At 32.3% G+C, this 17,005-nt stretch overlaps 1 protein-coding gene across 1 annotated transcript; it reads right to left on the reverse strand.

The window, feature by feature from the left end:
• Positions 1-11,184: 11,184 nt before the first annotated feature.
• Positions 11,185-13,365, reverse strand: LOC133790465 (glucan endo-1,3-beta-glucosidase-like). The gene is made up of 2 exons (XM_062228115.1): positions 13,136-13,365; positions 11,185-12,382 (listed from the first exon to the last, which is right to left on the reverse strand). Exons 1-2 carry the CDS (start codon positions 13,215-13,217, stop codon positions 11,430-11,432), a joined length of 1,035 nt encoding a protein of 344 aa, XP_062084099.1. The 5' UTR covers positions 13,218-13,365; the 3' UTR covers positions 11,185-11,429.
• Between the last annotated feature and the right edge of the window lie 3,640 nt (positions 13,366-17,005).

Below are 17,005 nucleotides of genomic sequence, written 5' to 3' on the forward strand. Positions count from 1 at the left end.
CACGCCATGAGGATATCCCAGGTATCCTTTTTAGGGACCCGCCCTGGTAACTCGCACTCCACGTGCTCAACGCTGCTCCCGGCCCTTTGCCGTTCTCGGCCTTGCACTCAACGTGCCCTACGCTGTTCTCGGCCCCTCGCCGTTCTCGGACCACACCGTTCCTGGCTCTAGCCGATCATTCACATCATAATATACATAGCATAGCAAGCAAATACATAATTCTAGCATATTCAATTAAAGGGCTACGCCCCGCAGTTCTAACATATATGGGCTCAGCCCTGCATACCAATTCTATTCAAGCATATTGGGCTCAGCCCTGCACACAAGCTCTATGGGAGCAAGGGTTTTCTTACCTAAGTTATGAGCTTTCTGAGCACCGAAGCCCCGAGCACAATCCTCTAACTTGAGTCTCTCCGAAACCCTAGTCACAACACATTAACAATGTTCATCCGTCAAATTCTAATCCATTAAATAACTTCGAGGCATAACCCTAACCTCCGGGACCTTGAATTCTATCAATCCGGGTGATAAAATCCATCCCGAGCCTTACTCAATGAGTTCCTAAGCCTAAATACCCTAAAAAGCACAATTTGGCACTAAGAGTCGCGACTAGCCTTGAAATAGAGGCTAGCACCACACTGACCCCCACGCGGGCCGCGGCACGCTGAGCTTCTCGGCCACCCATGACTGCGCGCGCACACGGGCCGCCGCGCACCCCTCCTAGGGCTGCGACCCTCACCTCCAAACCCAGAATTCTTCATCAGTTTTCTACCTTTTCTTCAAGCCAATCCTCACCAAAACCAAGCTAACAATCCCAAAGCCTACTTAGCAAACCCAGATAATTAACACATACATACCAGCTCAATATCAACATTAAAACCCCATCAAATTCTGCTCCAAAACCCAACTAAAATACCCAAACACAGATTAAGCTTAACTAGCATGCATACTCTAGCAAACCAGCAACAATTCTCAGCATAATCCCAATAATTAAAGCTTACCTTGTTGAATTCAATCCCTGTAGTTGATCCTCAATCCTCAAGCTTTAAGCTCCTAAGTTTCCTCAGCCCAATCCCTTCCTTAAGCTAGCTTACACCAAAAATTCCCTTTGATATGCCTTAGAGAATGAAGGAAAGAAAGATAAGGATGGTGAGATGCTATCCTTAGGTCAGAAGGAGAAGTATAGGTCGGTTTCCCAAAGCTTCTAAGTAAATCCTCCTTTTTGTTTTACTTAACTTAAGTCTAAAGGGTTACCTCAAGGCTCGGGGTACCAAAACGTCCCCGAGGGCAAAATGGTAAATTTCCCCAATATTCCCGCCTAGACATTCTATCCTCAAATATATCTCCAAATATTTATTTTCATGTCCTGATAACCCCATAACTCATCTAATACCCGAATTACCCCTCGACTCGCCCCGAGTCCGAATCTCAACCCTGTTGTGACTTTCAGGCTAACTGCTCCCCAGGACTGTCTCGGATCGTGCTGCACAGACATATCACACATATATAACATTTATCACATTTATACCCCTAATATCCAGATGGGGTCCACATGCATATTTAACTTAACTAAACATGCATCATAATCATATATACACGTAAATCCACATATTAGCATATTAAATCATTTATTGCCCTCCAGGCACACTAATCAAGGCCTTAAGCCCGATTAGCAAATTCGGGTCGTTACAATCATGTTGCTTGCTTGTTTTATTACATGATTATTTGAATAATACAAACATTTATAAAATCTTGAGCATATATAAATAATTACAATTATAGTGACTAGGTCACAGTGAATTATAATTGTAATTATATATTCAAAAGAACGAGCCCAAAGATTAAGTCAGTACATTGAATTTTCAATGATCTGTTAATCTACATATGATCTACTTACACATACGGGGTGTGATGCTTTATCCAAGACATTGACCAAGTAGATAAGATCAGATGTATTTTGTTACATTGGACTGGACCGATATTGATTATTGATAAGAAAAGTAAGTATTGTTATTATCTAATCTAATCATATCATAACGTTGACCATGAGTCAATTCAATCTTAATTTTAAGTGATTAATATTCTGCTAATTGTATTATTAAAGTCTTTTGATTTGTTCGTTTGCAGCTTACCCTACGGACTAGCTCATACTTACATATTGAAGATTTTGTAGTATATTTGAGTGAGAGTATTTATCGTAGATATGAAATCTATAGCTTTTGTTTAAGAAGTAAAAATATGGTTCAAGTGTTAAATGATAGAGTACTCATTTCTGTAATTAAGTTTACAGAAATATCATTTACAAAGAACTTAGTGGGAGTTACTGATAAAATATCAATGAGGGGTAAAATGGTAATCTGCACCTGTCTTGTTAGTAGATCATCTATAGATGATTGAATGACGGTTATGGTTATAACAATGGATAACGTATTTACATTTGGTGTAAAACATTCTATGAATTAAAGAGTGCAATTCTGAGTCTATAGTGGAGTCACGAATAATTAATAAGGTAGTAAGTTTATTTGTTATAAATAAATTCACGGTAACTTATTGAAGCTTGAGTTCATGGTTCCATGGTCCCATGTCATCTCTTATCAAAATGAACATAGTAGTGTTGAATAAATAATTTAATTATTAATTATAAAAATATCATATTGACTAGTTCAATGAAAATAAATAATGTTAAATTATTTATTGATATTTTGTGAGAAAAGAAATAGAAGAAACTTTGAGGATTTTATTGCAAAGTCTCAAAAGGAGATTATTTTATTGCAAAGTCTCAGAAGGAGATTATTATAATCAATTGGGACAATTTTGTTAATGTTGATGGATTGATATTAATATTAATAAAATGAATTAAATAAAGGTCAAAATTATAATTGGTTAATTTTGACAAGTATTTAATTAATTATTAAATAATGAAATTAAAATGGGAAACTAAAGCCTATTTTATATCCTAGTTAATTGCCTATATATAATAGTGTTATAGAATGCATTAAAAAAAATTGAATTTGACAAAGTAAAAATTCACTATTAGTATTCTATACATAGCCGCTCACTCTCTCTTAGTTTTCTCTTCTCATGTGTTGAGACTTGCCCACACAAACACTATGATGTTTTAGAGAAAAACTTAGAAGATTGTAGTCTTGTTTCAAAACGGTTTGGATTCATTGCAATACCTATAGCATTCAACAATGACAAAATGTTAGGGAATCCAAAGGGTGTAGTCATTGTTCCGCTACGCATCTTGTAAGTACTCTAATTATTTTATTATTGTATTTACATATCTCTGTAATATTCACATGCTTGTATGATTTTATATTTTCTACTATGTATATTGTTTTGAATATATATTTATAAAGAACATGCGTATAGACTTATATAAATAAGATCCTATACGAAGAGCCTGAAGGGTTTCCGAGCTCGGGTCGTAGATCCGCATCCTTCCTATGTCGTTGGTTTTGTATAGTTGGATGACCACTTTTGTGGCGGGTGGTAAACCGGTGCCGTTTCGCCCGTAACACACCCCCACTCCTTCTGCACCTGAATTCATTATAATAGCCAACCAAACATTTTAATTATACATCATCATATAAATATATATATTTATAATTTCTTTCAAATTTTGATGTTTATTTATTATTGGTTAGTAGATTATTATTATTTGCCAAGTTATCATGATTAAATTTAAAATTCAACCATTTTAAATTGCTGACTATATTGATATTAAATATGTTTAATAAAAAATAAAGTAATGGTTGAAAGCAAATATTTGTGGTGAATTTTCGACAAAGCCTTGGATATTTTTGACAAAGGGTCTATAATTAAGAGTGTTGTTATTTGGTGTCCAACACTATATGAATGGACACACTATGGTTGGTTAGCGATACTCCATAATATTTTAAATTCAAATGTGTGTGACTCGATAATGGATTGCACAAATAGCGATACGCCACCTCCTTGTGGTGTTGGACACCAATGTACCCCTCAACAATTTTCTATAATTACTTTACCAGGTGTTTCTATAACTCCCAAGTGTGACTCACTACTACAAAATTGGGCTTACTCTGCGGGTTTTTTCCTTATTAGAGTGCTGTTTTGGGGAGCAATGGGTACCGCAGTGTAATCGGGCGTAGAGAAAAGTCCACCAAAAAATCGCAGAGAAAGAATGACTTTTCTACGCGGTTTTCTTAAAAACACAGCAGAGAAAAGTCTTGTAATTTGTCAAAACTTTGAACAAGCATAACTTTGTGCTCGATGGTCTGTTTTGGTTGTTTTTTTTAACTTGTATATTTTTTTCGATATCTCCTTCGAAGTTTTGAATTCTCATAACCTCCTCCTTCCAACAGATGGGGGTGGGAACCCATTTCGGGTCTTGGTCGGGAAGATGCAGATAAAACGCCAATAGCCTGATGTCAGCTTTATCCAGCTGCAAACAAAGAAAACTTGAAGAAGAAAAAACCCTTTTTCAGGTTTGGTCACTGAAAAATCTTAAATTTTTTTTCTGCTACCAAATCAATGATTTATGAAAATCCTCTCAAAAATTTACTATTTCACACAAAATAAACTCTATAAATAATGATGAAAAAACAAAACAAAAAACTATGCAAACAAAGATATATAGATAATTACCTATTTTGAAGCTCAAGAACACAATGTATGGCCAAAATTGCGGTGAAAATGAACCATTTTTCGATCGAATCCTAACCATTTTTACTACAAAAAACTTGAAAATAGACAAATATTAAGCATCTACTTCAGCTTTTAACTAAGATTTAGCTGAAAATAATGAGAAAACACTAAGATTAAGGTTGAAAGAAGTACTGCGCCGCTGGAGAAGTTTTTTGCGAAACGAAATAGGTCTGCTAACTGTAACGCCCTACTACCTTAGAGTCGTTACTAAGTGAGGTTAAAATGTGCAATCAACTCGCTAAACGAGGTTTTTAAAACAAAAGTGTGATTAAGTGAAAATTCTAGGCTGTAATCTTTTAAAAGTACTCTATTTCATTAAAAGTTCAAGGGTTTAACATTCGGGATCCCATAATTCAGTTTATAAAATATTTATGACTCAAAACAAGCTTATAAGTGATTAACCATCAAAACTGGGGTTTGTACAGCCATTTCTCAAAAATATCCCCAACCAAGACAGTCGGGCAGACCGAACATGTATGCGCCGCCCCCACGCCCTTCGTACTCATGGCTGGTTGACTTTTTCTTTGCCCTTACCTGCAACACAGAGCACCCGTGAGCTGAAGCCCAACAAGAAAACTCAAACAGTACATAACATATGCATAATATACATTCACTACAGCAAATATCTCAAATCTAGTAAGATAGCCCATATAATCTAACACATATACGGCCATGCCGTCCCAGAAGCGTTACCAAAGCCTGGGATCTCAGTCTACACCGTATGGATATCCCATGTATCCACTGGGGTCTCACCCTAAACATATAATAGTTCATTTAGAGCTATAGCCTAGCAATAATACAATCTAGGGCCGCGCCCTGCAACAATTCAATGGGCCCAAGCCCTGTAACACGGGTGCTACAGTTCTCTTACCTGTATCCCGAGCTTTCGATGCCCCAAAGCCGCGAGCACGGTCCTCTACCCCGAGCCTCTCCAAAGACCTATTCACAACACATATGAAACATCATTTATCACTAACCAATCCGAAACCACTTCCCGGGACCAATCCCACACTCTCGAAACCCCCAAATCCCTAAAACAATACACTGAAGACATCCCCCGAACCCCCGGAGCAAAGGCTCAAAACTGCAAAATCTCATGCCCTGAAGTTGGACTAGCGCCGCGGCGCTGCCCTAGAGGGCCGCGGAGCCCAGCAAGTCAGGGAGCTTCCCCTGCCCAGAATCAGCCTCGCGCCGTGGCGCCCAAGAACAGGGTCGCGATGCTCCTTCGCAAACCCAGAAATCTGGGTTTTTCCCCTGCATTTCCCCGAGCCGAAACCACTCCAAATCATCCCAAACTCATACCTAAGTCCCAAAACCAATTCAAAACCCCACATAGACCGTTCAACCACCTATAAACATCATAATCTAGCTCAATTACACAATCACTCCCATAAATCACACTTTAGTTCCATGCCTTAGTAATTCAAACCAGAAAGTTAAAAGCTTAGACCCAACCTAAACCACACTTCAAATTCCATAATTCACAACAGAAACAAACTTTATAATTGCACAGAATCCTTACCCTGAATGATGAATCCAACCCTAAGCTCCCTTGCTTCCAGCTCCAAGCTAAGCCTTCTAATTCCACAAGCTGAATTCTCACAAAACCAGCCATAGCTATTCCTTAAATTTCCACTCTTACTTTCTGAAATCAAGCTTAAAACTCAATAAAACAGAAGCAATTCTTACCTCAGAACAAATCTTGACTCTTGTTTGGCTTCAACTACTTCAACCCACCTTGATTTCTCCTCTAGGTTCCAAACTCAGCTTCCTTCCTTTTCTTCTCTTTTCCTTTAGGTTTCTCCCAATTTCAGCATAAACAAATCATGCCCCAAATGAAATAACGTGTATGATCCTTTTCCTTCAGCTAATGGTTATCTATTCTGCCAAATGACTATTCTACCCTTCCATAAATACCCCTTCCTAACTAAACCTCGAGGTCACTTTTGTCAACTCATCACTATTGCAATTCTACCATTTTCCTATCACAACTTGTTACTCTCAACAGTTACCTAAGGTTACACAAGTTACCAGATTACTAGTTACCATTATCTCACAAGAGCTCAATTTACAAAATCCCCAAAACACCCCGGGGCTCCTCCTGAGCCGGGTATAAAATATCGTTGTGACTTTTGAGTTATCTAGCTCGCTAGGACCGTCTCGGTACGTGCATCACACTAATATCACCACACTCACGTGGTACAAATCACACAATACAATTATCGCATTTATGCCCTCAGCGGGCTAAAATTACCAGTTTACCCCTATCATGCAAACGGGGCCCACATGCACATTTATACCATCTAAACATGCATTCTAATCACATATTCATTTAAATTCATATATTAACATATTAATTCACTTATTGCCCTCCAGGCACGCTAATCAATGTCCTAAGCCTTATTAGCGACTTAGGGTGATACACTAACCTTGTGGGGAAGAAGAGGCTGATATATAGGTCTGGGAACCTTTTCTCCACAGTTTTCTTAAAAACACCATAGAGAAAAGTTTTGTAATTTTTAAAAACTTTGAACAAGCATAACTTTGTGCTCGATGGTCAATTTTAATTGTTTTTTTAACTTGTGTATTTTTTCGATATCTCCTTCGGAGTTTTGAATTCTCAGAACCTCCTCCTTCCAACAGATGGGAGTAGGAACCCCTTCCGGGCCTTGGTCGGGGAGATCCAGATAAAATGCCAATAGTCTAATGTCAGCTTTATCCAGCTGCAAACAAAGAAAACCTGAAAACTTGAAGAAGAAAAAACCTTTTTTCATGTTTGGTCACTCAAAAATCTTTAAAAAAAAAAAACTTTTTTTCAGCAACCAAATCAATGATTTATGAAAAACCTCTAAAAAATTTGCCATTTCACACAAAATAAACTCTATAAATAATTATGAAAAAACAAAACAAAAAACTATGCAAACAAAGATATATAGATCATTACCTATTTTGAAGTTTAAGAACACAATGTATGGCCAAAATTGCAGTGAAAATTGACCATTTTTCGACCAAATCCTAACAATTTTTACTAAAAAAAAACTTGAAAATGGACAAATATTAAGCATCTACTTCAGTTTTTAACTAAGATTTAGCTAAAAAATAAAATATAAACACTAAGATTAAGGTTGAAAGAAGTAATGTCGCTGCTGAAGAAGTTTTTTGCGAAACGAAATAAGTCTGCTAACCTTGTGGAGAAGCAGAGGCTGATATATAGGTCTGGGAACCTTTTTTTCTTTGAAAACCCGTAGAGAAAAGTCTCGTAATTTTTCAAAACTTTGAACAAGCATAACTTTGTGCTCGGGTTGTCTGTTTTGGGTGTTTTTATTTTTAACTTGGGTATTTTTTCGATATCTATTCAAAGAAAATACTATTTTTTATTTTTTTATGTGGTTTTTTCGTAGAGAAAAAGTTTCCACTCCTCAAGTTTCCTACATTGTGTTTTTGTTTTAAAACCACATTAGCATAATACTTAAGAGTCATTCAATCATTTCTTCTGCGCTTTTTATTTAAGGTTACACATTACCTATGTGTAATCTATACAAATAGGCATATATAACGTTTGATAATGACAGAGTAATTAATTAAGTAATATTATTAGGGCAAAATCAAATATACATTATATATATTGAGGATCGAAAAGAGATGAGTTATATGTCTATTAAATATTGATGACGATTGATGGGTATATATTAATTTACTCAAATGAACAGTAAACCAAGTAGCATAACTGTTGAAGCCATAAAGGCTTTGATGGATACATACAAGTCATGATGGTGATCTCATGTGGGGTTCATGAGGCTCAAAATTCTTTGTATATCCATTAAAAATTTAAAGATGTGTTTGGAGTTTCCAGTCAATGGAGAAGAGAAGACTGACCCATATTAATTAATTGAGATTTAATATTGAATTAAACTAATAACAATATTTATAGAGTTAGCTATTAATATCCTTTGCAATGATTCATTTTTAACTTAATATTTAGAATTCGTGATCGGACTCTTTTTTTGCTTATTTCTTTTGATTTTTAATCATTATGTCTATTCATTAAATAAGTGATGATTCAACGATTTTTATTCAAAGAATTTTTGGACTAAATTTGAAAAAGTTTTACTGACTCATCATCGGAGTTCTAGCATGAATCTAAAGTTTTAATTGATTCATAAAGTCTTAACAATAGAATTTCTATCAATAATAAAAAAAACACTAATAAAATCTTATCACCCACAAATAAATAAATAAATAAATAAAATTGGGAAAGAGGATCGACATTTTAACATTATTCAGTCTTCGCGATACATCTGCATGCATGCAACACTGCCACGTATATATATCACATCACATGAATACTTTGACTTGGACTATATGTTGGCATTAATTGATATTGAATTTTAAGAGGGTAGTGATTTGTGAATTGTGATCTCTAGATATTCTTAGTCAACAGTCAACTACAATCCAAATGACTGGGCATCTTTAAAATATATATTAGATTCATATACGATTTTCTTACTTTTATTTATAAAATATATTGATTATTTTTATTAAATTTATATTAATGGTATATAAATTTTAAATAAATATAATATTTTAATTAAATAATTTATTTATTTTTGCTTAAGTTTATATTTGTTCTAATTTTTAAATTTGAGAGTGACGACAAGAGATTATACATTATATATTTAATGTAATATTAAATATTATAAGTGGATTTTAAATTTAAATTTCTTACTAGTTTTTTTTTAAAGTAATTTATTGCTAATTGATAGTAGATTATATTATATGTTTAATATGATATTATTCTAATAAGCGAGTTTAGATTTAATTAAATTTTATTTAAGTTATAAAATATATGATTTTATTATTTTTAAATAATTATTATTGTAAAATATCTAAAAATATCTTATTTTAATTTGTTTAATTATTTATTTATTTTATTTATTATTTTAAAATAATTATCATTGTAAAATATCTCAAAAATATCTTATTTTAATTTTTTTAATTATATATTTTATTTAAGTTTAAGTGATGTTTACAATCTACCATTAAATATAAAAATATTATGTTAAATATAAGAATATTCCGTTAAAGTTAATATTAAAAAAATTAAAAATCGTTAAAATTAAAAATTTCCGTTATTTACATATTTTTTATATAGAAGAGATATATTTATATTATTGTGAAAAAATTTCATTAGTTATTCCTTCTTCGTATTTTTGTCGTTTTCATATGTTACTATGCATACAATTAATTATATGGAGTACCACTACTACAAATATATAAATTTTCTTTGCACTTTTTTTTCAAACTTAAATAAAAACACTAAGAAATTTTTTGAATGGGGAAGCGAAGACTTATTTTTTTGGTCGAATACATTGCGATTCCTATTACTCTAACCGCAGTATATTAAGAAAAAAAAAACCGCGGAGTAAACCCTATTTGTAGTAGTGTACTGATATTGTTTTATAATTTTTTTTGGTGATTTAAAACATTTTAAGACAGTTAAGTTAAATTTAGATTGCAACTTCATAATTTTAGAGAAAAATTATCAATAGAGATTTTATATTCAGTAAACGTAATATTATTTTATATATTTGAATTGATGTAAAATAATAATTAAAAAAATCCTCCGATTAATGCAATTTTTAAGTCAAATTTGGCATATCTTTATATCCTTTTATATATAAAAGTGTGTAGATTATATAAATTAAAATATTCTAAATATTCAGTTGAATATATTTTTAAAATAAATTAAAAATATATATTTATTAATTATATTAATATACATTAAAATATTATGAAATATCATTATTATAACTTAATAGTCTAGATATTCATTAATTATATTAATATAAATTTAAATGTTATAAAATATCATTATTATAATAATATATAATACAAAACTAGATATTTAATAATTAACATATTATAAATATATATTTATTAATTATATTAATATAAATTTAAATATTATAAAATATCATTATTATAATAATATATAATAGAAAATTAAATATTTAATAATTATATTAATATAAATTCAAGGGTTATAAATATTATTATTATAATAATATATAATCCTAATTTTTAGAAAATTTTATAATACTTAACTAAATTAAAATGTGTGAGATTGAATATTTAATTGCACTAATAATGAGCTATTTAACTAGGCAAGATAATGAATAGACAATGAAAAACTCTACAAGTAGCTTATAAAATGTCGACCATTACATAAGTTGTTGGTAGAGAAAGAATGAAGAGGATCCCTTCAATAGACCATCCTCGAGTATGACCTCTTGGTCTAAGCACATAAGAATTTATGACTTTGAAAAATGTTATATTTTATTTTGACACGTTTGTTTTCATTAAATTATAGTAGCGTAAATATTAGTTTAGGGGTATTGTTATTTGGTATTTTAAGGTGTCCACACCACATGAATTGGTCAGTGATATCTTAAGATACTTATTAAATTCAAATATGTTGAATCCAATATTAAATTAAACAAATAACAATATGACACCTAATAATGGTGGTGCCCTAGGAATTCTCTTATTTTATCACTGAATCATTATACTATTAGAGATAAATCATATTTGGCATTATTCTTACATATATAGCCATGCATACAAGGCACTCACCAAGTATATATATCTAAACCAATCCAACTTGGTATACTTATTGCTTGAGTTGTTTTCATCATAACTTTATAATTATAGTATTATTATACCAAGTAAATAGTGTTTTAAAAACTGAGTTGGTACTTGGGCTGTTTGTTCGGTGAGAAAAGACCAAAATGCTTCTCCACTTCGTCACCAGGCTTTTGATTCTCATCAAACATGGCAAATAGATAAGTCTCAATAGGTCCCTGAGGCCTCTTAGGGGTCCCATTCCCACCGTTCACATGACTAATCAGATTCTTATAATAAGTGCCGGCGTTACCAGGCGTAGCCGCCGGATCACCACCCGCGGACGGCCAACCACTCTCCGACACCACAATCTTCAAACCGGGTGCACCCGCTTTATCTACAGCCGAGTACACAGAATCCATCAGAGCGACGAACAGGTTCTGGTACCGAGTCCCGTCTGGGGTCACAACTCCATTCGAAGTGAACAAAGCATATTCAAGGCTCACTTGTGCCTTGTTAAGAACATGGGCGAAGTAAGGGTACACGTTCGCCAGAAGCGGGGCCCCGTTTCGGGCTAGGAATTGGACTATGGGGGTCATGTGCTGCTTAGCTTCTGGGCTGAATTCACCCTCGTACGGAGGGTACGACTTGGCCAGTAGTGAGGTGTCTATGGCGGTGGAGACTTTGATTTGGTTTTGCAAGTTGGCCGCGGAGATGGCGTTTTGGATGCTTTTCATGGCGGGTAGGACAAACTGGGCAGCCGGTTCGCCGGGTTTTACTTCGTTTCCGACGGAGATGTACCGGAACTTGACGTCCGGCCAGTAGGCTCTGATGTTTTTCTGGACCCAGCCGGCGGCGGCTGCGTCGTTTGCGAGGCCTTGGAGGTCGTTCTTGAAGATGTCGAGTATGAGCTCTATGTTGGAGCCCCGAAGAGCCTGGAGGGTTGCCGGGTTCGGGTCGTAGATCCGCATCCTTCCAATGCCGTTGGCTTTGTATAGTTGGACGACTTCTGCGTCGGATGGTAATCCGGCGCCGTTTCGCCCGTAACACACTCCCACTGCTTGTGCACCTGGTAACCACGTAATACACACACATTTAATTATGATCATATGTATAATTCTTTCAAATTTTGACTTGATTATTAATTAATAACCTTATTATAAAATTCAACGTTTTTAAATTAATAATACACTGATTTTAAGAGCTTAATTGCCAAGACCACGAAGCATTGAGTTAATACTAGTAAAACACGACTATATTGATTGAAAATAATTAATGAAATCCATGCATGCATGTACTTTCATGCCTAACGTTTGGAAATGATGAAAGAATTATTAATTAAGTAATATTATATTTTAAAGCAAAATAAAACAAAAAAACAAATAGGGACTGTATTTTGTAGGATTTTTTATTTTTGGTACATATAGATAATTTGTAATATTAATTTTTTTTTATATGTTGGAGTATATTGTAGTTACAAAAGATACTTCACATATTTTCAAAAAAATTTAAATAATTTATATTGTCGAAATCAGTATTTAAACAACTTATTGTACGTATATTTGTTTTGTTTTTTATGCAAAAAATATTATTTTAATTCTAATTTTTACGTCTTAAATTATTAAAAACTTTTTTTTTTAAATTTGTAGAAAGCATTTTACAACTATAATATACACATCAAATAAAAAAATGAAATTAAAACTTATCGATTATCGAAAATAGAAATTTTTATTAATGATATGAACATACATGAGATGAGTTATATATATATATATAAATATATATTTATAGAATAAAATAATGATGATGAGTAATTTATTACCTGAAATGAAGAGTGACCCAAGTAGCATAACTACGAAAGCCATAAAGGCTTTATTATAAGCTGTAACAGAAGAAGCAGCCATGAGAATTTAGACCTTTAATCAGTTATCTTATATATTATTATTTTTCTCTATAGAGTACATGTTATATATAGGCTAGAATTTGGAGTTGTGTAGAGAGCTGAGATCGTAGCAGCCAGTACTATAAGTCGTCTACGTTTTTTTCCAGCCCGTTAATCACTCCATCAAATTCTATTAATTATATATATACACACAAGTCATGATGGTGACCCAGGTGGGGTTGATGAGTCTCAAAATTCATTGCATAATATAGAAAAAATTTAACTATGTGTTTGGAGTTTCTAATACTTCCAATGGAGAAGACCGACTCATATCTCCTAGCTCAGAATGAACAAGGATGAATAAGAAATATTAGTAATGTCTAATACTATAAGAAAGTGACATAATATTATTGATTTAATACTAAAATCTTTTAAATGAAAATTTATCTATTTATAACAAATTTTTTTTAACCCTAATTTGATTATAGTTTTAGAGTCACATTTTCAACTAAACGACTTGATTAGCAAGTCTTGCACGTTTACAAACATACAGTATAATAATTTTGGTTATCGAGGGTGTTACAATTTATTATCAGAGCAGTCTAGGTTTAAGGATTATTGAAAGACCGGTTGGACATGTATATTCGCAGCTAAAGACAAGTTCGACTCAAAGTTTTGTAATTGCGGACTCATATCTCCTAGTTGAGAATGACTAAGGGATACTAGTAGTGTCTAATACTACAAAAAAATGAAATAATGTTATTAGTGTAATTCAATAACGAGTCACACATAATTTAATTTAATAAGGATTATAAGATTTCACTATCTGATTATAAAATGATATCTTATATGGATTTGGAGAACTTAAAGTGCCAAAAACCAACCCTCTTTCCTAGCTATACCATTTATATACGATGATCTCTCTTTTTCCTAGTCAAGTACAAATACTAGAAAAATTGATCACTTAGTTTGGTAATTCTCAACTGAAGTTATTACACTTACATCTGCATGCATGCCACACTGCCACGTGTATATATTATATCTAAATATCATATGAACACCTTGACTTTGACTATAAAAGTGGCATTAATTCATGTAGAATTTTAAGTGGGTGTATTTACCAATATTTGCTCTAATTTTTCATAGGCAGTATTAAATTGCCTTATTATCAACGAGTCTTGGTTAATATGTAGTCTAATATAGGTTAATTAATGGTGACGCTTCCAATTAATGCAAATTATTGTAACATAGTATGTATAAATCACTCCACTCCATTAATTAATTAAATACAAATTCACAAAACTACCTAAGATTTAAAAAATATACTAAAAATATGAAATATGTAAAAAATTACAAATATATAAAGTGATATAATCATAAATATGAGATTTTTTTTTAAACAAAATTTACAAATTTGTAATAATATATTTTTTTATAACCAAAATTTAAAAATTTATAATTAAAATTTTCAAGTTTGTTGCAACAGATGATTACAGAATCATAATAAACTGTTATTTGTATTTTTGTAATTTTTGTAAAATTTCGTATGTTTGAATTTTTTTTTAAAATTACAGTGTAATTTTTCATTAATTAAATTATTAAACCCAAAGATCGTGCCAAGATTTGTATGATTTTGGTGGAAATATGAAATTTTATAATAACACAAATGGATGGAAAGGAAGGGCACTGTATTTTTGGCCTCTCGTTTTCATATATACGTTATTGTCGTTTTGGTGGTAAATGCGGTCTAGTTTTAAATTCATCTATCTATAGTTTTGGTGGTCCTTTTATTTTATTTATTTATTTGGGTCAATTTTAGTTGGTCTTCTTTTTGTTATGTTGTTTTCTTAGTTATCTATTTACCTTTTGTTGGGTAATAGACTGACATGGTGTTTTCTGGAGTGCCGTCTTTTACTAGTGTATTGATGTCGTTCTACATTCATACATGTCGTTTACCTAATGTAATGTCGTTTTGCTTTTGTGGTCAAAGAGTGTGGTTTACAAGTTGCCATTTTTCTTAATTAGAGTTGAGGCATATTGTTTTTAGAAAATTTATTTATTTGGTACCATTTTTTTTCAATAATGCTCGTATAATATTTTGTATTTTAAAATAATACATATTCGGTATCTTAGACTCAAATTTGATAAATAAAATTTTGTCATTATGACAAAATTGTCATCAGTTATATGAATTAAGTAATTAAATATGAATTTGGAACTTATATAATTTAGAGCAGTTTGATTAAATTGGTAAAATTTTATTAATTAAATTTGAGTTTAGAGTACCAAATATATACGATTTCAAAATACAAGGTACTATAAGAGCATTATTGTAAACACATGGTACCAAAATGATACTTTACAAAAATACATGATACCAAATAGTTATATACTCTTGTTTTTAAGGCTATTGTTGTTTTTATAATGTAAACATCCAAATTATGTCATAAATTGCCGTTTTCACTACTCTGAAAAAGACGCATTTGACTCTTGTAGATGACTTTCTTTCATTGTCGTAGTCATTTGATGCGAAGTGTTGCTATTTAACACTTTAATGTGTCAAACACCACACAAGGTGATAGCTCATAATTAGTTAGCGATTTCTCATAACACTTATTAAATTCAAATATGTGAGACCCAATATTAAATAGCATCAATAATAATATGACACCTTATTGTGGCATTGGACAACACCATTAGTACCCCTGAGTTAAGAAGCCAACAAAACATTGGCAAACGACAATTGTCTTTGCAAAAAAAATAAACGAAGGAGCCAATAATACCAAACATCCACCACCTCCTCCTAATCCTATTGTGATCTCCAACTGTCGTTTTCCAAATTATTGTCGTTTATTGGCTTTACATGTTGGCACGATGGAGCCATCTCGGTTGTGGTGGGGGTGTTGGACTATTGAGTCATCAGACCATCTGCTAGCAATGGCCACCACCGGCCATACCTATACTATTCACGCCTAGGTCCCAGGTGCCAAGTGGGACCAGAACTCATCTTATCTCATCAATTTATATTTATGGTAATACCTATTGTAATTATTGGCAAGAGATTGGGACACTTGATATAAATCCATAATAAACTATGTGGTTCCCCTCTTTTCCTTTCACAAATTAATATAAAAGAACTTATGGTAAATTTAATTTTATAATTTTTTGTGGAAAAAGATGGAAATCTAAAAAAAAAATGTGGAAGTGTGATTTTTACCTAAAACGATTTTTAGCTTTTTGTTTTTTTAGCAATTTAGTTTGTGAGAATTTTTTTTTTTTTTTGATAACTAAGTCCTCGAGTTTCAAAACTAGTAACAATTAAATATTTTTAGTTAATTTTTTATGAATAATTTTGATATTTTTCTAAATATTATACACCTTTTAATATTTTTACACATTATATTGTATAGAAAAATATATATAAAAAAATAAAAACTATGAATTTTATATAAAAAAAATAATTGTTGTACCTGAAAAATACGAGCTGATGTGTCTTGTTTGTGATACAATTGTACAACATTTAATGAAACTTTTTTAGCTCTAGGTCCATGGGGCTGATTTCTAGATGCTTGGGTCGGTCCAAGCATAGGTCATCAAAGAATTGAGAAGATTGTTTAGGTAGATCCTAAGATCGCCTAAAACCTAGCTCGCGTAACCTGATAAGCATATCAAATTATTTTGGAACGTTTGAGCTCGCGCAGTATGACTTCAACTCGCAATAGATAAGTTGAAGACACAAATACGAATTCCTGGAGATTCAGGATTTATATCTATATAAAATTATTGTAATTTTGCATAACAAATGATCAT

The sequence above is a fragment of the Humulus lupulus genome, chromosome 7, assembly GCF_963169125.1.
Source record: "Humulus lupulus chromosome 7, drHumLupu1.1, whole genome shotgun sequence".
Taxonomy (NCBI): domain Eukaryota; kingdom Viridiplantae; phylum Streptophyta; class Magnoliopsida; order Rosales; family Cannabaceae; genus Humulus; species Humulus lupulus.

What these genes read in the sequence shown, in the direction of transcription:
- LOC133790465 (XM_062228115.1), bottom strand. Translation starts at nt 13,217, where the DNA reads ATGGCTGCTTCTTCTGTTACAGCTTATAATAAAGCCTTTATGGCTTTC. An exon ending in TGGGTCACTCTTCATTTCAG is followed by an intron (nt 12,383 to 13,135) that starts GTAATAAATTAC and finishes CGTGGTTACCAG; the next exon opens with GTGCACAAGCAGTGGGAGTG.